The sequence below is a fragment of the Anolis carolinensis genome, chromosome 2 (assembly GCF_035594765.1).
Source record: "Anolis carolinensis isolate JA03-04 chromosome 2, rAnoCar3.1.pri, whole genome shotgun sequence".
NCBI classification, from domain to species: domain Eukaryota; kingdom Metazoa; phylum Chordata; class Lepidosauria; order Squamata; family Dactyloidae; genus Anolis; species Anolis carolinensis.
This window is the reverse complement of record NC_085842.1, coordinates 27,647,480-27,662,357: the sequence shown is the minus strand read 5'-3', so window position 1 is coordinate 27,662,357 and position 14,878 is coordinate 27,647,480. Positions and strand designations below refer to the sequence as shown.

The following is a 14,878-nucleotide window of genomic DNA, read 5'->3' as shown; positions in this document are numbered from 1 at the left end:
TCTGTACTTGGTCCTTGCTGTGTTTGTGCAGCCCTCCATTTAGCCTTTTGGCGGTTCCCTGTGGTCGTGGGTAATATAGTGTTCGCCAGGCTGTTGTTCCCCTCCCCCAGTGGATCTAGTTTAAAGTGTGCCTGATGAGGTTTGTGCGTCTGTGTGCAAAAAGATGTTTTCCTGCTTGTGTGAGATCACTTGCCAATAGGCCATCCTCCTGGAAGAGTAGAGCATGGTCAAGGAAGCCAAAATGCTCCTCTTGGCACCATTTTCTGAGCCAGTTATTGACCTGTACTATTTTTCCGGCCCTTGTAGAACCGTGTCCTACAACGGGGAGGAGGGATGAAAAGATCACATGTACATTATACAGTTTTAGCTTTGTTCCCAGAGCTCGAAAATCATTTGTGATCTTTTGTAAAGTATGCCTAGCGGTGTCATTGGTACCTACATGAATCAACATAAGGTGGGAAGGGTGATGGGGCTTTAGGAGCCTGCTGAGCCTCTGGTGATATGGTGTATTTTTGCCCCCGGGAGGCAGCATGTTTCTCGAGCCATCCCATCCGGTCTGGAAATGATGGCTTCCGTTCCTCTAAGGAGGGAGTCACCTACTACCAAGACCTGTTTCCTTTGAGGATTGACAGGGTCCCTTTTGTGCAAGACAGTGTGTATGTCCCCTGAAGAGTGTTCCTGTTGAAGTGAATCATGCAGGTGTAAAGTGTTGTCCTCCTCCTCAACATCCCCAGTGCATTCATCAATGACAATCCATTGAGATACATCCGAGAGCCCATTACTCTCCCAAGGATGTTCCTGTTGCTCCTGGTCTACAATTGGGGATGGAGCATTTGCATGATTACATAAGTGTGAATGTGGTGATGCACTGTCCCCGTCAGGGCTATCCCCTGAGCATTGATCAAGGGTGGCCCACTGAGTGGTATCTAAGAAACTGTGGTCCTCCACAAGATGTGTTTCCTGATTGTATGTTAATGGTGTTAGAATTTCAAATCTGTTGTGTAAATGCAGCTGAGCAGAGGAGTTCTGCGGAGGCTGCCTGGTCCTGTGTCTCCTTCTATGGGTGACCTCCTTCCAAGCCTGAGGGTTGTCTACCTTTGAGTTGATCTCCCCATAAGGTTCCTGATCATGGTCATGGTGGTGTTGGTGTGATGCAGGCTGCAGATCTACAGCAGCGTGTTGTGCAGTGTCCAAGAAGAGCTCGAGTGCCTGAATGTCCTTAAGGGTCTTAATACGGTGCTCGAGCTGTTGGATCCTCTGCTCCATCAGAGTCATCTGTTTGCATTTGGATGCTGGTGCTGCATTTTGGATGCTGCTAATCCTGGTGTTCTTTTAAGTGCTTTAAAGTGATGGGCTTATAAGGTTGCCAGACAAGGCACAGGAGCACAGGAGCTGTGTCCAGTTGTCACTGTAGCATCCCTGGAGTGACCATATCCTATGGTTTTCTTGCCAAAAAATTTTCAGTGGAAGTTTTCAATAACCCTCCTCTGAGGCTGAGACAATGTGCTTTTCCATAGACAAGCAAAAGTTTGAGCCCTGGTCTCCTTAAAACCTACTCCAACATGCAAACTCTATGCCCTGCTGATTCTCCTTCCTTGCTCTTGTTCACCCCATTTGCTCCCATCTGTTTTGGTCTATGTAAACTTTACTCTGGGATCCCTGGGGTGGAGGGAAGCAGTTGGTGAGGGCAGAGGACTATCGAGGAAAGAAAATGATGGAGAGGGGAAAGGCTGGGTCCAGTTCAATACTAATTTCCAAGGGGACGGTCCATTAAAATGCACACATGTCCTCACAAAACCTTTCTGGGATTGCAATACTCACTTCCGCACAATGTAGTTTGCCCCAAGGTCATCTCTAATTATTTGGCTAGATCCCCATTCCTGGCAGATCTGACTTGAGGGTAACTGTATTTAGTCTCTGATTTTAGCCAACATGTGTAGCATAAGACATTTTGTGCATGAAGAAGAAGTTTATGTACAAACCTACATATATGAAGTTTGGAAAGGCTTATTTTGGAGTAACACTGGAGACAAAAGTCATGTGCAAGAGAGGAACAGTTTGCTTTAGGGTTTCAAACATTTACAAGGCTTATGGTACAAGGTGGAGAAATGAAATATACACAAAATTCTATGTGCATTTTCAAAATGTGAACAGACAAAATGCTTATACAGTCATCCCTCCATGTTTGCTGGGGTTAGGGATGCAAGACCCCTGCAAAAATGGGAAAAGTGTAAAAATAAAAAAACCCCACTTACTTTAATTGAAATATTATTTCTCTAAGTCTTGTAGTGCTATTCTATATTAACTATTCTATAGTTAATGTCAGCTGGAAGTTGACCACAGAATCATACTGGAGGAATGGCAAATGCCTAGAGAAGTGTAATCACACATATACAGAAACACAAAGGCACACATAAATGTCATTAAAGGTAAAGGCAAAGGCCTATATAAATGTCATTAAAGGTAAAGGTAAAGGTTTCCCCTGATATTAGGTCCAGTCGTGTCCGACTCTGGGGGTTGGTGCTCATCTCCATTTCTAAGCCAAAGAGCCGGCGTTGTCTGTAGACACCTCCAAAATCATGTGGCCGGAATGACTGCATGGAGCGCCGTTACCTTCCCGCCGGAGTGTTACCTATTGATCTACTCACATTTGCATGTTTTTAACTGCTAGGTTGGCAGAAGCTGGAGCTTAGCAGCGGGCACTCACTCAGCTCCCTGGATTTGAACCTGGGACCTTTTGGTCTGCAAGTTCAGCAGCTCAGCGCTTTAACACACTGAGCCACCGGAGGCTCCATAAATGTCATTAGTCTGTTGGATATAGCAACCTCCCAAGCCTTTTATTTGTTAATATATATATTTGTTAACTTGTATGTGTATGTTGATTTGCCAGTTTGACTGTATCTCTTTTGTGTGGGAGGGGTTATAGACATGTGATTGTACTGAGCATGTTCAGACTCAGGACTCCATGTTGTATTAAGTTTGCATCACACCTCAAAGGAGGTGGCTACGTGTCTGTTTTACACCTCAGTGGAGGTGGATCCATGTTGCCATTTGAACTTCAGTAGAGAAGTATGACTTATAGACTTCAGTAAGTAGAAATATGTCTAAAGACTATGGACTATGATTAAGAATGATACCCTGTGCACTCAACACACAGAGAAACTACATCCTATCTATAATTGAGCTTTAGTAAGAAATGTGCCTATATGGTGAATTAATACAAGATGTTTGTGAGTAACAAGGTATCTTATTCTTCAAAGAAGATTTTGTTTTTGTTTTGTTTTTTTGTTTCTTTGTTTTATTTTTATCTCTGAGTGCATATTTTAAACTAAGAGGTTTCAAGGGAGTGTATATGTTTTGGGCAACTGCAATTTCAGCTTCAAAGAAACAATCATCCTCTGCTAACCAAATATATTTTGTAGGGCCATGTCTTTATTCTTGGCAGTTTAAAGACATGGTTCTTCAGTTTAACAGCTGAGTTACCTGTGTGCCATTACATGAATGCTTATGAATATCACTTGTTCAAAGGGTTGACTTCTAACAAGCTCATGCTTTTCTTGACTAGTGGTTTTCAAAAGGTGGTCTCCACATGTTCAAATGGATATGACATCATTTTCCCTTTTCAATAAGGTTATAATTGCCATTTATTTACAAAGGGATATATGCACAGAGACTGGGTGCAGCTATTTCCAATTTAGCTCTCAAATATTCAAATGTGCTTTAGTCAATGGAGAAATCTGACCCTCCAATATGAAAATAAAGAGACATGTGGCCAAGCAGCACCAGAATAGAAGTCAAGTTGGAAATGTGTCTCAATCTTCAAGGGAAAAAGCAGGGTATAAATAGGAGGAGGAGGAACACACAAGAACTTTGCTTTTGCCTTATCCTGAAGAGAAGAGCAAAATTCAGTTTACAGCAAATGAACAAAGTTGAGAATTAAGGGGGGAAATGGGAGGGGAAAAGAGGAACTGGGACATTTTAAAAGTAGCTGAGGAAGTGGGACAGTGGAAGATTAAATGGGATTGCCTCTTTCAAGTTAGTTAGAAGTTAAAAGTTAAAAACAAGCACAGATTAACCAAAACATGTGTACAAAATGCTCATTAGATTTCACAACCAGTAGTGAACAAAGAATGGCATGAGAAAGGAGATGGAATTCAAGGAAATATATGGGAAATTAATCCAAGAGTTTACCACATCTCTTCCTACTCATGAATACCAAACTTATATAGTACTTAAGCCACATCACATGATTTTGATCCTTGGGGCAAAAAAATCTATAAAAATCTCCATATGACTCCCTGCCAGTTAAACAGAGCAAATCACATAACTATTTGCTGCTGTTTCAGGAGGCCACAAATCTGTTGCCTGAGGCAAGAGGCTCACTCTGCCTACAGGACTAGACATTCCTCATCTCAGATTCAGTTCTGATGAGATATTGCACAAGAACAATGAACAACGGTAACAACTAAACAAAAAGCATTGCTCTCGCGACTGGTCAACTTGTGTGAACAATGCAACAGAGAAATGGCAACTCAGGGAAGATGGTTCGTTCCTTTCTATAAAATGAAAACCTAAAGCTTGCAGTTTTTCTATTCATGAAAAGGCGCTAGCTAGTTCACACAGAAATGCTACCAGTTTTGTGTTACACTTCTTGGATAAACAGTGTACTTCCTATATGAGCAATGCCTTTGATCCAGCCAACCTTGACTTTATCGGTGATTGAAACCCACTGCCTATGGTCCAAATGAGAGCTGATGTCACATAGAAATCAAGGTTCAAACTGGTGTTGGAGAGGATCAAGTACTAATCTTAGTTGTACCACAAAACACACTACATAATTTTTGATCAAGTATTCTTATTTCAACGTGTTCCCCCAGTCAGGAAGCAGCCAGGCTTTGAAGCTGCAAAGCCATTCAATGCTAATCAAGGTGGCCAATTGCAACATTCACACTTGCCTCAAACAGACAAGAGTTTTTCACCCACTGTGGACCTTCCACAGATATATAAACCCCACTTGCCTAGTTTTCAACAGACCTCACAACCTCTGAGGATGCCTGCCATAGATGTGAGTGAAACGTCAGGAGAGAATGCTTCTGGAACATGACCATAAAGCTCGGAAAACTCACAGCAACCCTATTCTTATTTCCTTGGCCTATATATCCCAAAGGCAGCAGATACTGTCTGATCTTAGAAGCTAAGCAGCGTCAGCCCTGATTAATACATGGATGAGGACCACCAGCTAAAATCAGTCCTAGAACTATAACAGTGTTCTTTCCAAGACAACGTCTCCTCTAGGTTCCTTAGATTAAAATTCAGGGCCACAGTCAAGACCTGCTTAGCCTGTAGTGTGTTCATGTGTCTTCAATTTACCTGTCGACTTATGGTGATCTCATGAATTTCATAGTTTTCTTAAGCAATGAATGCTCGAAGATGGCTTTGCCAGTTCCTTCCTCTGAAATATAGCCTGCAGCTCATGGTATTCATTGGCAGCCTCATACAGTCTTGAATAGAGCAGCTTCCAGGAACAATTATACACTGAGGTGGTGGATTTAAATAAATTAACCTATAATCTGTGCTTCCTGAATAAACCTATGGTTAAAAAATAATACAGTTGGAACTCCTCATTTGTAGGTTTGACTTTTGTGGATCTGATTAAATATTATCTCTATAAATGTTTACATTCTTCAGTGCAATGCTATGGTCATCTTAACTATAGTTTCAAACTGGAGGATTTAGAGATTCCCAGAGAGGTGTTCTATCAGTTTAGAAATAGTATCCTTTTCACTGTTGCAAGGGTCCTGTATCCAGTGAATGTGGAGGACTGACTTTATATTCATTATTATTTCTAAATGATAAAGGTTTGGAACAACAATATCTGCTGAAATGGCCTAAGGCAAAGGACAACACGGTGTTTCCTTCTCCATCCTGCAAGTAACTTCTGGTGTGAGAGAATTAGCAGTCTACAAAGATGTTGTCCAGGGGACACCCGGATGTGTTACTATCCTGTTGGGAGGCTTCTCTCATGGCGAAAACAGATAACCTGCCTCGGGAGAGTGTGCTTGCTCCTTCAATGTTTAACATTTACACAAATGATCAGCCACTGCCAGAAGGGACAGAGGGTTTCATCTATGCTGATGATTGTGCCATCACTGCCAAGCAGGGAACTTTGAAATGGTTGAACAGAAGCTTTCCGACGCTTTAGGTGCTCTTACTGCCTATTACAAGGAAACCTAGCTGATTCCTAATCCATCTAAAACACAGACATGTGTTTTTTTTTTCACCTTAAGAACAGACAAGCACTTCAAGCTCTGAGGATTAACTGGGAAGGATTCCCCCTGGAGCATTGCAGCACACCAAAATACCTGGTAGTTACCATGGATCATGCTCTGACTTACAATAAGCACTAACTTACAATAAGCACTGCCTGACTATCAAGCAAAAAGTGGGTGCTAGAAATAATATCATACGGAAGCTGACTGGCACAACCTGGGGATCATAACCAGATACAGTGAAGACATCTGCCCTTGCACTTTGCTACTCTGCTGCTCAATATGCATGGCCAGTGTGGAAAACATTTCACCATGTTAAAACAGTGGATGTGGCTCTCAATGAGACATGCCACATTATCACAGGATGTCTACGCCCTACACCTCGGGAAAAATTATACTGTTTAGCCGGCATTGCACCACCTGACATCCATTGGGAAGTAGCAGCCTGTAATGTAAGGACCAAGGCATTGACATCTCTGGGCCATCCTCTGTTCAGATGCCTTAAATGAAGAAATAACTTCCTAAGATCCACAGAGATATTTGCAGGAACAGTTCAGCAAGCGAGAGTCCTAAAGTGTCAGCCTAAAACCCGGAACCTCAATCCATGCCTGAAACCAGATGAGAAACTCCCTCCTGGGCACACAGAAGACTGGGTGACCTGGAAGGCGCTGAACAGACTGCATCTAGCACCACAAGATGCAGAGCCACTCTAATGAAATTGGGCCACAAAGTGGAGTCCACAACATATGAGTGTGGAGAAGAGCAAACCACAGACAACTTACTACAATGCAGCCTAAGCCCTGCAGCATGCACAGTGGAGGACCTTCTTACAGAGACACCAGAGGCACTCCAAGTGGCCAGCTTCTAGTCAAAGGACATTTAGTATAATGCGAAGTTTTTAACTTTGTTTGTGGTTTTTCTATACTGTATTCTCAATTCTCTTCTGACACGATAAATAAATTTCCTTTCCTATATAATTAAGCTACCCGGACTGCCAATTGAATATTGACAATGGGCCAGTATTCATCTGAGATGGATGGTCTGCCGTAGTTTAGTGGGATAAACTAGGTTGAGAGGACATACATAGTCCTGCCATTCAACAGAGGGCTAACAACTTTTATTTGTTGCATTTGTATGCTACTTTTCTTGTAAAGTGGGGCCCAAAGTGGCTCCCAAAACAATTAAAAATGTTTACAAAATGTTTGTTCTACAATTACTATTAAAGTGCAGTTTGAACTGTATTAAATGGTCAGCGTAGAACCATATGACACAGTTCAATGCTGTTCTAACTACATTATATGGTCAGTATATAGAGTTTATGGCCAGCCTAAAACTCTATAAACAATTAAAAGCAGCTTAAAAAGCATCAAACCATTTTATAACACATACAAATTTGAAATAACAAAACAATTCCATAAAAACTCAAGAGCAACAAGCAAGGGACTGACAATACTTCTCCTGAATGTGTTCCACCTAAGGCATTCTCTCTTTCTACCCAATATAAGAGTTCATGGGCCCCTCACCATATCATATTCCATGGCATTGGAAATGGTGTGTCTGCGGGTCTCCTTGGGGTTTCGGATGCTCCTGCGTCGTCCAGCTTGGCACAGGGAGCTGTTGATGCTACGGGATCGAGTGACGCCCTTCCCTTCTGATTCTCCTGGAAGAATAAAGATAAAGAGTAGTAAGATTAATCTGACCTGGAATCATGTTGGTTGCATTAAAATGGCATAAGTCAGGTCATTCCCTTCTGAGACTTTTATACAGACAGTCTCCGAGTTGCAAGCATTCGACTTGCAAACCCCACTGGACACCAAGACCCTACTCTAATCTTATAAGACCTTTTGCTGATGAGGTCCAACATCTCTTTCCTGAAGTAACAGAAGAGAATTCACACATACAAAGTCCATTCTCAACTTTCATATCTTCTCTCAGCCTCAAACTGCAACCCTAGTGCTAAACTACCAACAGGGTCACAGGCATTCAAGCTGATTTTAAAAGTTCAGAAGTCCTAGATTTTATACCAGTTCGCTTCCATTTTGTTTTGGACATCCACAAGGGTTTTATGTATCTCAGTATTTTGTGTCAGTTTCTTTTAAGGTAAAAGTAAAAGTTTTCCCTGCCTCTGGGGGTTGGTGCTCATCTCCATTTCCGGCGTTGTCCATAGACACCTCTGAGATCATGTGGCCAGCATGACTGCATGGAGCACCATTATCTTCCCGCAGGAGCAGTACCTATTGATGTACTCACATTTTGCATGTTTTAGAACTGCTGGGTTGGCAGAAGCTGGGGCTAACAGCAGGAGCTCACTCTGCTCCCTAGATTCAAACCATTGACCTTTCAGTCTGCAAGTTCAGTAGCTCAGCAGTTTAACCCACTGTGCCACTTGGGGCTCCTAGTTCCTTGTATGATCAGATAATTTTTTTTTGCACCACCTAAGCTTGGTGTATTTTATTCAAAACAAAATCTGTTTTTTTCAAACAGTCTAAGGCTCCATCTTCACTGCCATATAATAAAGATTATGAAATCAAATAATCCACATTATCTGCTTTGAACTGGATGTTTTTAGTCTACACTGCCATATAATCCAGTTAAAAGTAGATAATCTGGATTTTATATGGCAGTGTGCAAGGCCCTTAAAATTAACTCTGTATCACTGGACAGATGCTTATAGTTGACCATGATGCTATAAGAGACTCCAAAAACCATCTGTCTGGTGGGAGAAGTTCAACTTGCTACATCAGGGCAGACAACGTACAGGCTGTGCATTTCTGAGGCTCATTTTTGTGGCCTTTGCCAATTCTCTGCTACTGATTCTATTGTGGTGGCAGTAAAAAAGATTTCTTGTGCATTTGAAAAATTTGGTAGGTGCTGCAGACAAGGGTTATATACACCCTGTTTTTGAGGATAAGGAATCACTCAACTTATGGGGAAGGATAAGGATTCTTATAAATAGTACATATAGTACTATTTATATGTTTACATGGATTTTTTAAAAGGAGGGTTTCCTGCTATTCTGACAAATTTAGGCTCCTTCCACACAGCTGAATAAAATTCCACATTATCTATTTTGAACTGGAATATATGGCTGTACTCTGTTTACAGATTAGTCAACAAGTAGTCTATAGAAAACCCATCAGCAGGACATGAATACAGCAGCATTTCCCATCTCTCATAGAATCATAGAGTTGGAAGAGACCTCATGGGATGTCCAAGAAACAAGAAAATCACATTCAAAGCACTCCTAACAGATGGCCATCCAGCCTCTGCTTAAAAGCCTCCAAAGAAGGAGCCTCCACCACACTCTGGGGCAGAGAGTTCCACTGCTGAACAGCTCTCACAATGAGGAAGTTCTTCCTAATGTTCAGGTGGAATCTCCTTTCCTGTAGTTTGAAGCCATTGTTCCATGTCCTAGTCTCCAGGGCAGCAGAAAACAAGCTTGCTCTCTCTTCCCTTTGCATTGGCAAAGGCAAAACAATCTGAAGAAATGTGCAGCATGTACACTGTCTGCTCCTGATGTAGCAAATTGGACTTCTGCCACCATGCATGCAGATGGTTTTTGCCAAATTGGGACAGTTTGGGTATGCATCTAAATCTAGATATTTTAGGGAGCTTGTCTACATCCAACTTTGGATTAAAGACAGTTCTAAGACCCTGCCCACAGATGTGACACTCTTCTTATGTCTGTGCTTGTTGGAACAGCCTGGTAGATATTTGAACACCCAACGCAGTGGTGGAGGAGGACAGTTCCATTTGCTTTAGTTAACACCCTGAAAAAAGATAACCCCTTTGTTTTATAACTGTATCTAGTTCACTCCCATTTTCATGAATTCAATACTGCCCTCCCTTCCCGGTCTCATTTGGGCCGCTTTAATTAAAGTCAGTAATTACAGGAACTCATTGATTAACTGAGCCAAGACTGGCTCTGGTCCACTGGGATTGATTGCCCCAGCTGACTTTCTAGGGACTGAATTAATAAGGGACAAAACAAAGAAAATGAAGGACTCGGGGATCCTACCCTTCATCTCTCTCCATCCCCCAATTTCTTTCCCACACATTTAATCTTATCCTCTAGCTTTCATTCAGCTCATCTCCTACTGTAAGGGTAGCCAAGTGCCAAATCATGAGTTCTTATGACGGAATTGTTATTTTTAGTTTTTATTGATGTTGTTGGGTTGCTGTGAGTTTTCCAGGCTGTATGGCCATGTTCCAGAAGCATTCTCTCCTGAGTTTGGCCCACATCTATGGCAGGCATTCTCAGAGGTTGAGCGGTCCGTTGGAAACTAAGTAAGTGAGGTTCATATATCTGTGAAAGGTCCAGGATGGGAAAAATAACTCTTGTCTGTTTGAAGCAAGTGTGAATATTGCAATTGGACAATTTCAACAGAAAGGAGGAAAACATGAAAATGAAGAAAATCTGGCTACCAGTATTTAAAAAAACCCTCTAAAATCAGGACAGTAAACAAAGAGCAACACTCAGAAAACAGGGGAAATCAGGGCCAGCTGACACCTCCCAACAAAGGATTCCCCCAGGCAGGAAGCAGCCAGGCTTTGAAGCTGCAAGGCTATTCAATGCTAATCAAGAAGGCCAATTGTAACATTCACCCCACGTGGAACATGGCCATACAGAACGAACTCTTGTCTGCTTGAGGTGTATGTGAATATTCCAATTTGGCACTTTGATTAGGACTGAATGGCCTTGAGGTTTCAAGGCCTTGCTGGTTGCTGCATGCGGGAATCCTTTGTTGAGAGGTGTTAGCTGGCTTGATTCTTGTTGGGAATTCCCCGCTTTTTGAGTGTTGCTCTTTATGTACTGTCCTGATTTCAGAGTTTTAAATACTGGTACATAAAGAGCAACACTCAAAAAGCAGGGGAATTCCAGACAAGAATCAATCAGGGCCTCCCAAAGATATATAAACTTCACTTACTTAGTTTCCAACAGACCTCACAACCTCTGAGGATGCCTGCCATAGATGTGGGTGAAATATTAGGAGAAAGTGCTTCTGGAACATGGCCATACAGCCTGGAAAACTCACAGCAACCCAATGATTCCTGCCATGAAAGCCTTCAACAACACATTGTTATTGTTGTTGTGGTGGTGGTGGTGGTAATGGTATGAAAAGCTGCAATTGATGAAGCTCCCTTTTCCACTTAGCTTTTAAACACCTTGGTTTTCTTTACATCTTCTCATATGCAATTTCTCCATTGACCTGCATACAAAAAAGTTCCTGAAAAAAAAATTGAGCAAGGAATCCCAGAAACATTCTCCAGATGTTTCTGGAATTGCAGGTCTCATCAGCTCATGCATGTCAATAAGAATGATGGGAGCTGAAGCCTATCAGCATCTAGAACAGTGGCTCCAAACCTTTTTTTGACCAGGGACCACTTAACCAGGGACCACTTTGACCAGGGACCACTCTCCAACATTAGTACCAAAAGGGTTATGAATCAATTTTTGGTTAACTTCAGATTTGGCTTGGTTATTTGGCGCGCTGATTCAAAAAATTGCTTTGGGTAGACCACATCAGCTCTAGTTTCTGATACAGAACATATGCCATCCAGTAGTCACATCTTCTCGCCTACAGAAAATCATATTTAATAAGCCTCAGCAGTATAAGAGGGTTTCGCGAGACCAGTCACTCTCGTTGCAACAGTGTAGTAATGGTGAGGCTGTGGACCATATTTTAGTTCTTGCAGACCACTGGTGCAGTCCATGGAACACAGGTTGGGAACCACTGATCTAGAGAGTAATTTGTTCTCCATCTTAATGACAAAGATGTCAAAAGAGCGTGAATTGTGGGAAGAAAGTTGATGAGATTTTGTTTCCTCTTTTTCTCATAACACCGGGACTTAAAACCCTTCCACACAGCCCTATATCCCAGAATGCCAAGGCAGAAAATCCCACAATATCTGCTTTGAACTGGGTTGTCTGAGACCACACTGCCATATATTCCAGTTCAAAGAAGATAATGTTGGATTTTATTCAGCTGTGTGAAAGGGACCTTAGGGTCATTAAATGAAGAAGCACTTTCACTGTTAAAACGATCATACATTCTGTATTCCTATGGCACTGCAATAGAGGTAGTTACAGATTTTTCTTCTTCTAGCATAGACAACTCCACAGAGAAGCAAGGATGACTGGGGACAGCTTCTAAGTTGGTCAGCTATGCAGGGAACAAGGGCAGAAGAAAGTAGGCAACGGAACCACACAGGGAAGGATGCCCAGATCTCAGCTGATATCCAAGCGCTTCCGTGCACGGGATATACAGTGCCGGCCGCCAGTTACCGATTGAATGGCAGGCTGCCCAGACAATGAGGCAGTTCGGGGCCAGCTCAGCAGATGGAGGGATGCCCACGGCTCAGTGCCAAACATAGGGGCCTGCCAGATTCTCCTCGCTCCACAGAGAGCAGCTGCGATAGCAGCTGCCAATCAGGATCTATCCGTTAGGGACCTTTTTATTCCCATGTTGTTTTCTCTTTCTGTGTTAACTAACCCTTCCTTAACTTCCCTCTTAAGAACATCAAATTCAGAGATTCAGAATTGATTACTTTATTGGGCTGGATCTACACTGCCATACAATGCAGTTCAAACTGCATTATATGGTCAGTGTGGACCAGGCATGGGCCAACTTGGACCCTCCAGGTGTTTTGGACTTCAACTCCCACAATTCCTAACAGCCGGTAGGCTGTTAGGAATTGTGGGAGTTAAAGTCCAAAACACCTGGAGGGCCCAAGTTGGCCCATGCCTGGTGTAGACCCATTAAATGCAGTTCATTCCAATTCAAGCTGCATTATATGGCAGTGTAGGTCTAGTTTTCAATTACAGCTTCCACAATCTATTGGCCAGTTTTAAGATTGAAGGAGCGGGAGTACAAAAATATAAATTTCCCCAAAATCATCTTCCTCTCTTTTCTCCGGCCCCCTCTTTTAAGTCTTTATGTCCTGATATTCTGGCATATATTGGGAGATTTCCCACTGCAGTCAAAGGGCCCTTCCACACAGCCCTATATCCCAGAATATCAATGCAGAAAGTATCTGCTTTGAACTGGGTTATCTGAGTCCATACTAGCATATATACCATAAATGTGGGATTTTATTCAGCTGTGTGAAAGGGGCATAAGTGTTGCAAGAAGGGGGTAGAAGAAGGACAAGTGCATGTTACTATATTAGCTGTCATAGAATCCTAGAGTTGGAAGAGACCTCATGGGCCATCCAGTCCAACCCCCTTCCAAGAAGTAGGAACATCACATTCAAAGCACCTCCGATAGATGGCTATCCAGCCTCTGTTTAAAAGCCTCCAAAAAGGCTTTTAAACCACCACACTCCAGGGCAGAGAGTTCCACTGCTGAACAGCTCTCACAGTTAGGAAGTTCTTCCTAATGTTCAAGTGGAATCTTCTTTTCCGTTGTTTGAAGCCATTGTTCCACATCCTAGTCTCAAGAGCGGCAGAAAACAAGCTTGCTCCCTCCTCCCTATGACTTCCCCTCACATATTTATACACAGCTATTATGACTCTTCTCAGCTTTCTCTTCTGCAGACTAAACATGGAGTTAGTAGGTGGGGATGATAGGTCTGACAAGCAAGAGGGAAGCTCTGTGGATTGTGGCTTGAAAAGAGAGGTGAGAAACTGAAATAACCACTGACAAATATGCTCAGCCTGCTATGCAAATAGAATTGCATAATGGATAGCAGAAACCCGAAGGTGAGGAAATGTGTCCACCCAACTGCGTGTGATGAACAGAGCTTAGAAGGGAAATCAGGGTTTACCTGCTTGCCAACTGGAGAGTCACTTTGTCCCTAATACCAGAGATCAAGCTGAAGATAGCCTTCTGTCCACCCCCTCCCTGCTTAGTGCTGACCTTTTGAGCACACCTGGGCCAGAGAGGGAGGAGGACAGGTTAGCCAGATGAAATGTAGGACAGGAGCATTGTAACCTTAATTACTGTGACGAAGAGGGAATCGCACAGGAAGTTCAGCACCTTGGACACATCTTTGAAAAGTTCAGACTATAAGCTGCTTTGTGTCTCAATAGCTGCTTTGTGTCTCAGTCGAGATAAAAGCAGGATATAAATAACTGTAATAACAGAATCATAGAATTGGAAGACATTACAATGCTCATCCAGTCCAACCCTCAGCCATGCAGGAAAATACAATCAAATGATAACAACAACAACGCTTTTCTATTCCTGGTTTGAAAGTGTTATTTTCTGTTTAATTGTGTGGTACTTACTTTGAAAGCAATTGTTATATTCCAGAAACTTTGTTTTTATGGCTCCCATAATCGGTGTTGAATTGGTTGAGACTCTATGAGAATAAGTATAGCAAAATGTGCTGCAGGATGTACCACAAAACAAAGTTTTTGCCGGTTGCTTAAACTTTTTCCATGTTTTTACGATAGAGCCAATTAGTAAATGATATTTATAACCCAGAAACAAAATTGTGTTGCATAGTGTAATCAGAGTATATTCACCAAATTACTGACATGAGATCCACTAGTCTCCACTAACTGATCATCTCAGCCAGTGCCTGTTTGATATCCAACATTTAAAACTGTCCAGCAAGCAATTTCTGCTGAAATTCCTTCTTCTACATAACTATTATGGTTACCG

At 42.3% G+C, this 14,878-nt stretch overlaps 1 protein-coding gene across 1 annotated transcript in view; it reads right to left on the bottom strand.

Moving 5' to 3' along the window:
• The window catches only part of sapcd1 (suppressor APC domain containing 1), a 50,003-nt gene that overhangs the window by 22,413 nt on the left and 12,712 nt on the right, over positions 1-14,878 (bottom strand). Inside the window, exon 2 of the mRNA XM_008121551.3 lies at positions 7,793-7,929. Coding sequence (XP_008119758.2) covers positions 7,793-7,929 — 137 coding nt within the window. The remainder of the gene's footprint in view (positions 1-7,792; positions 7,930-14,878) is intronic.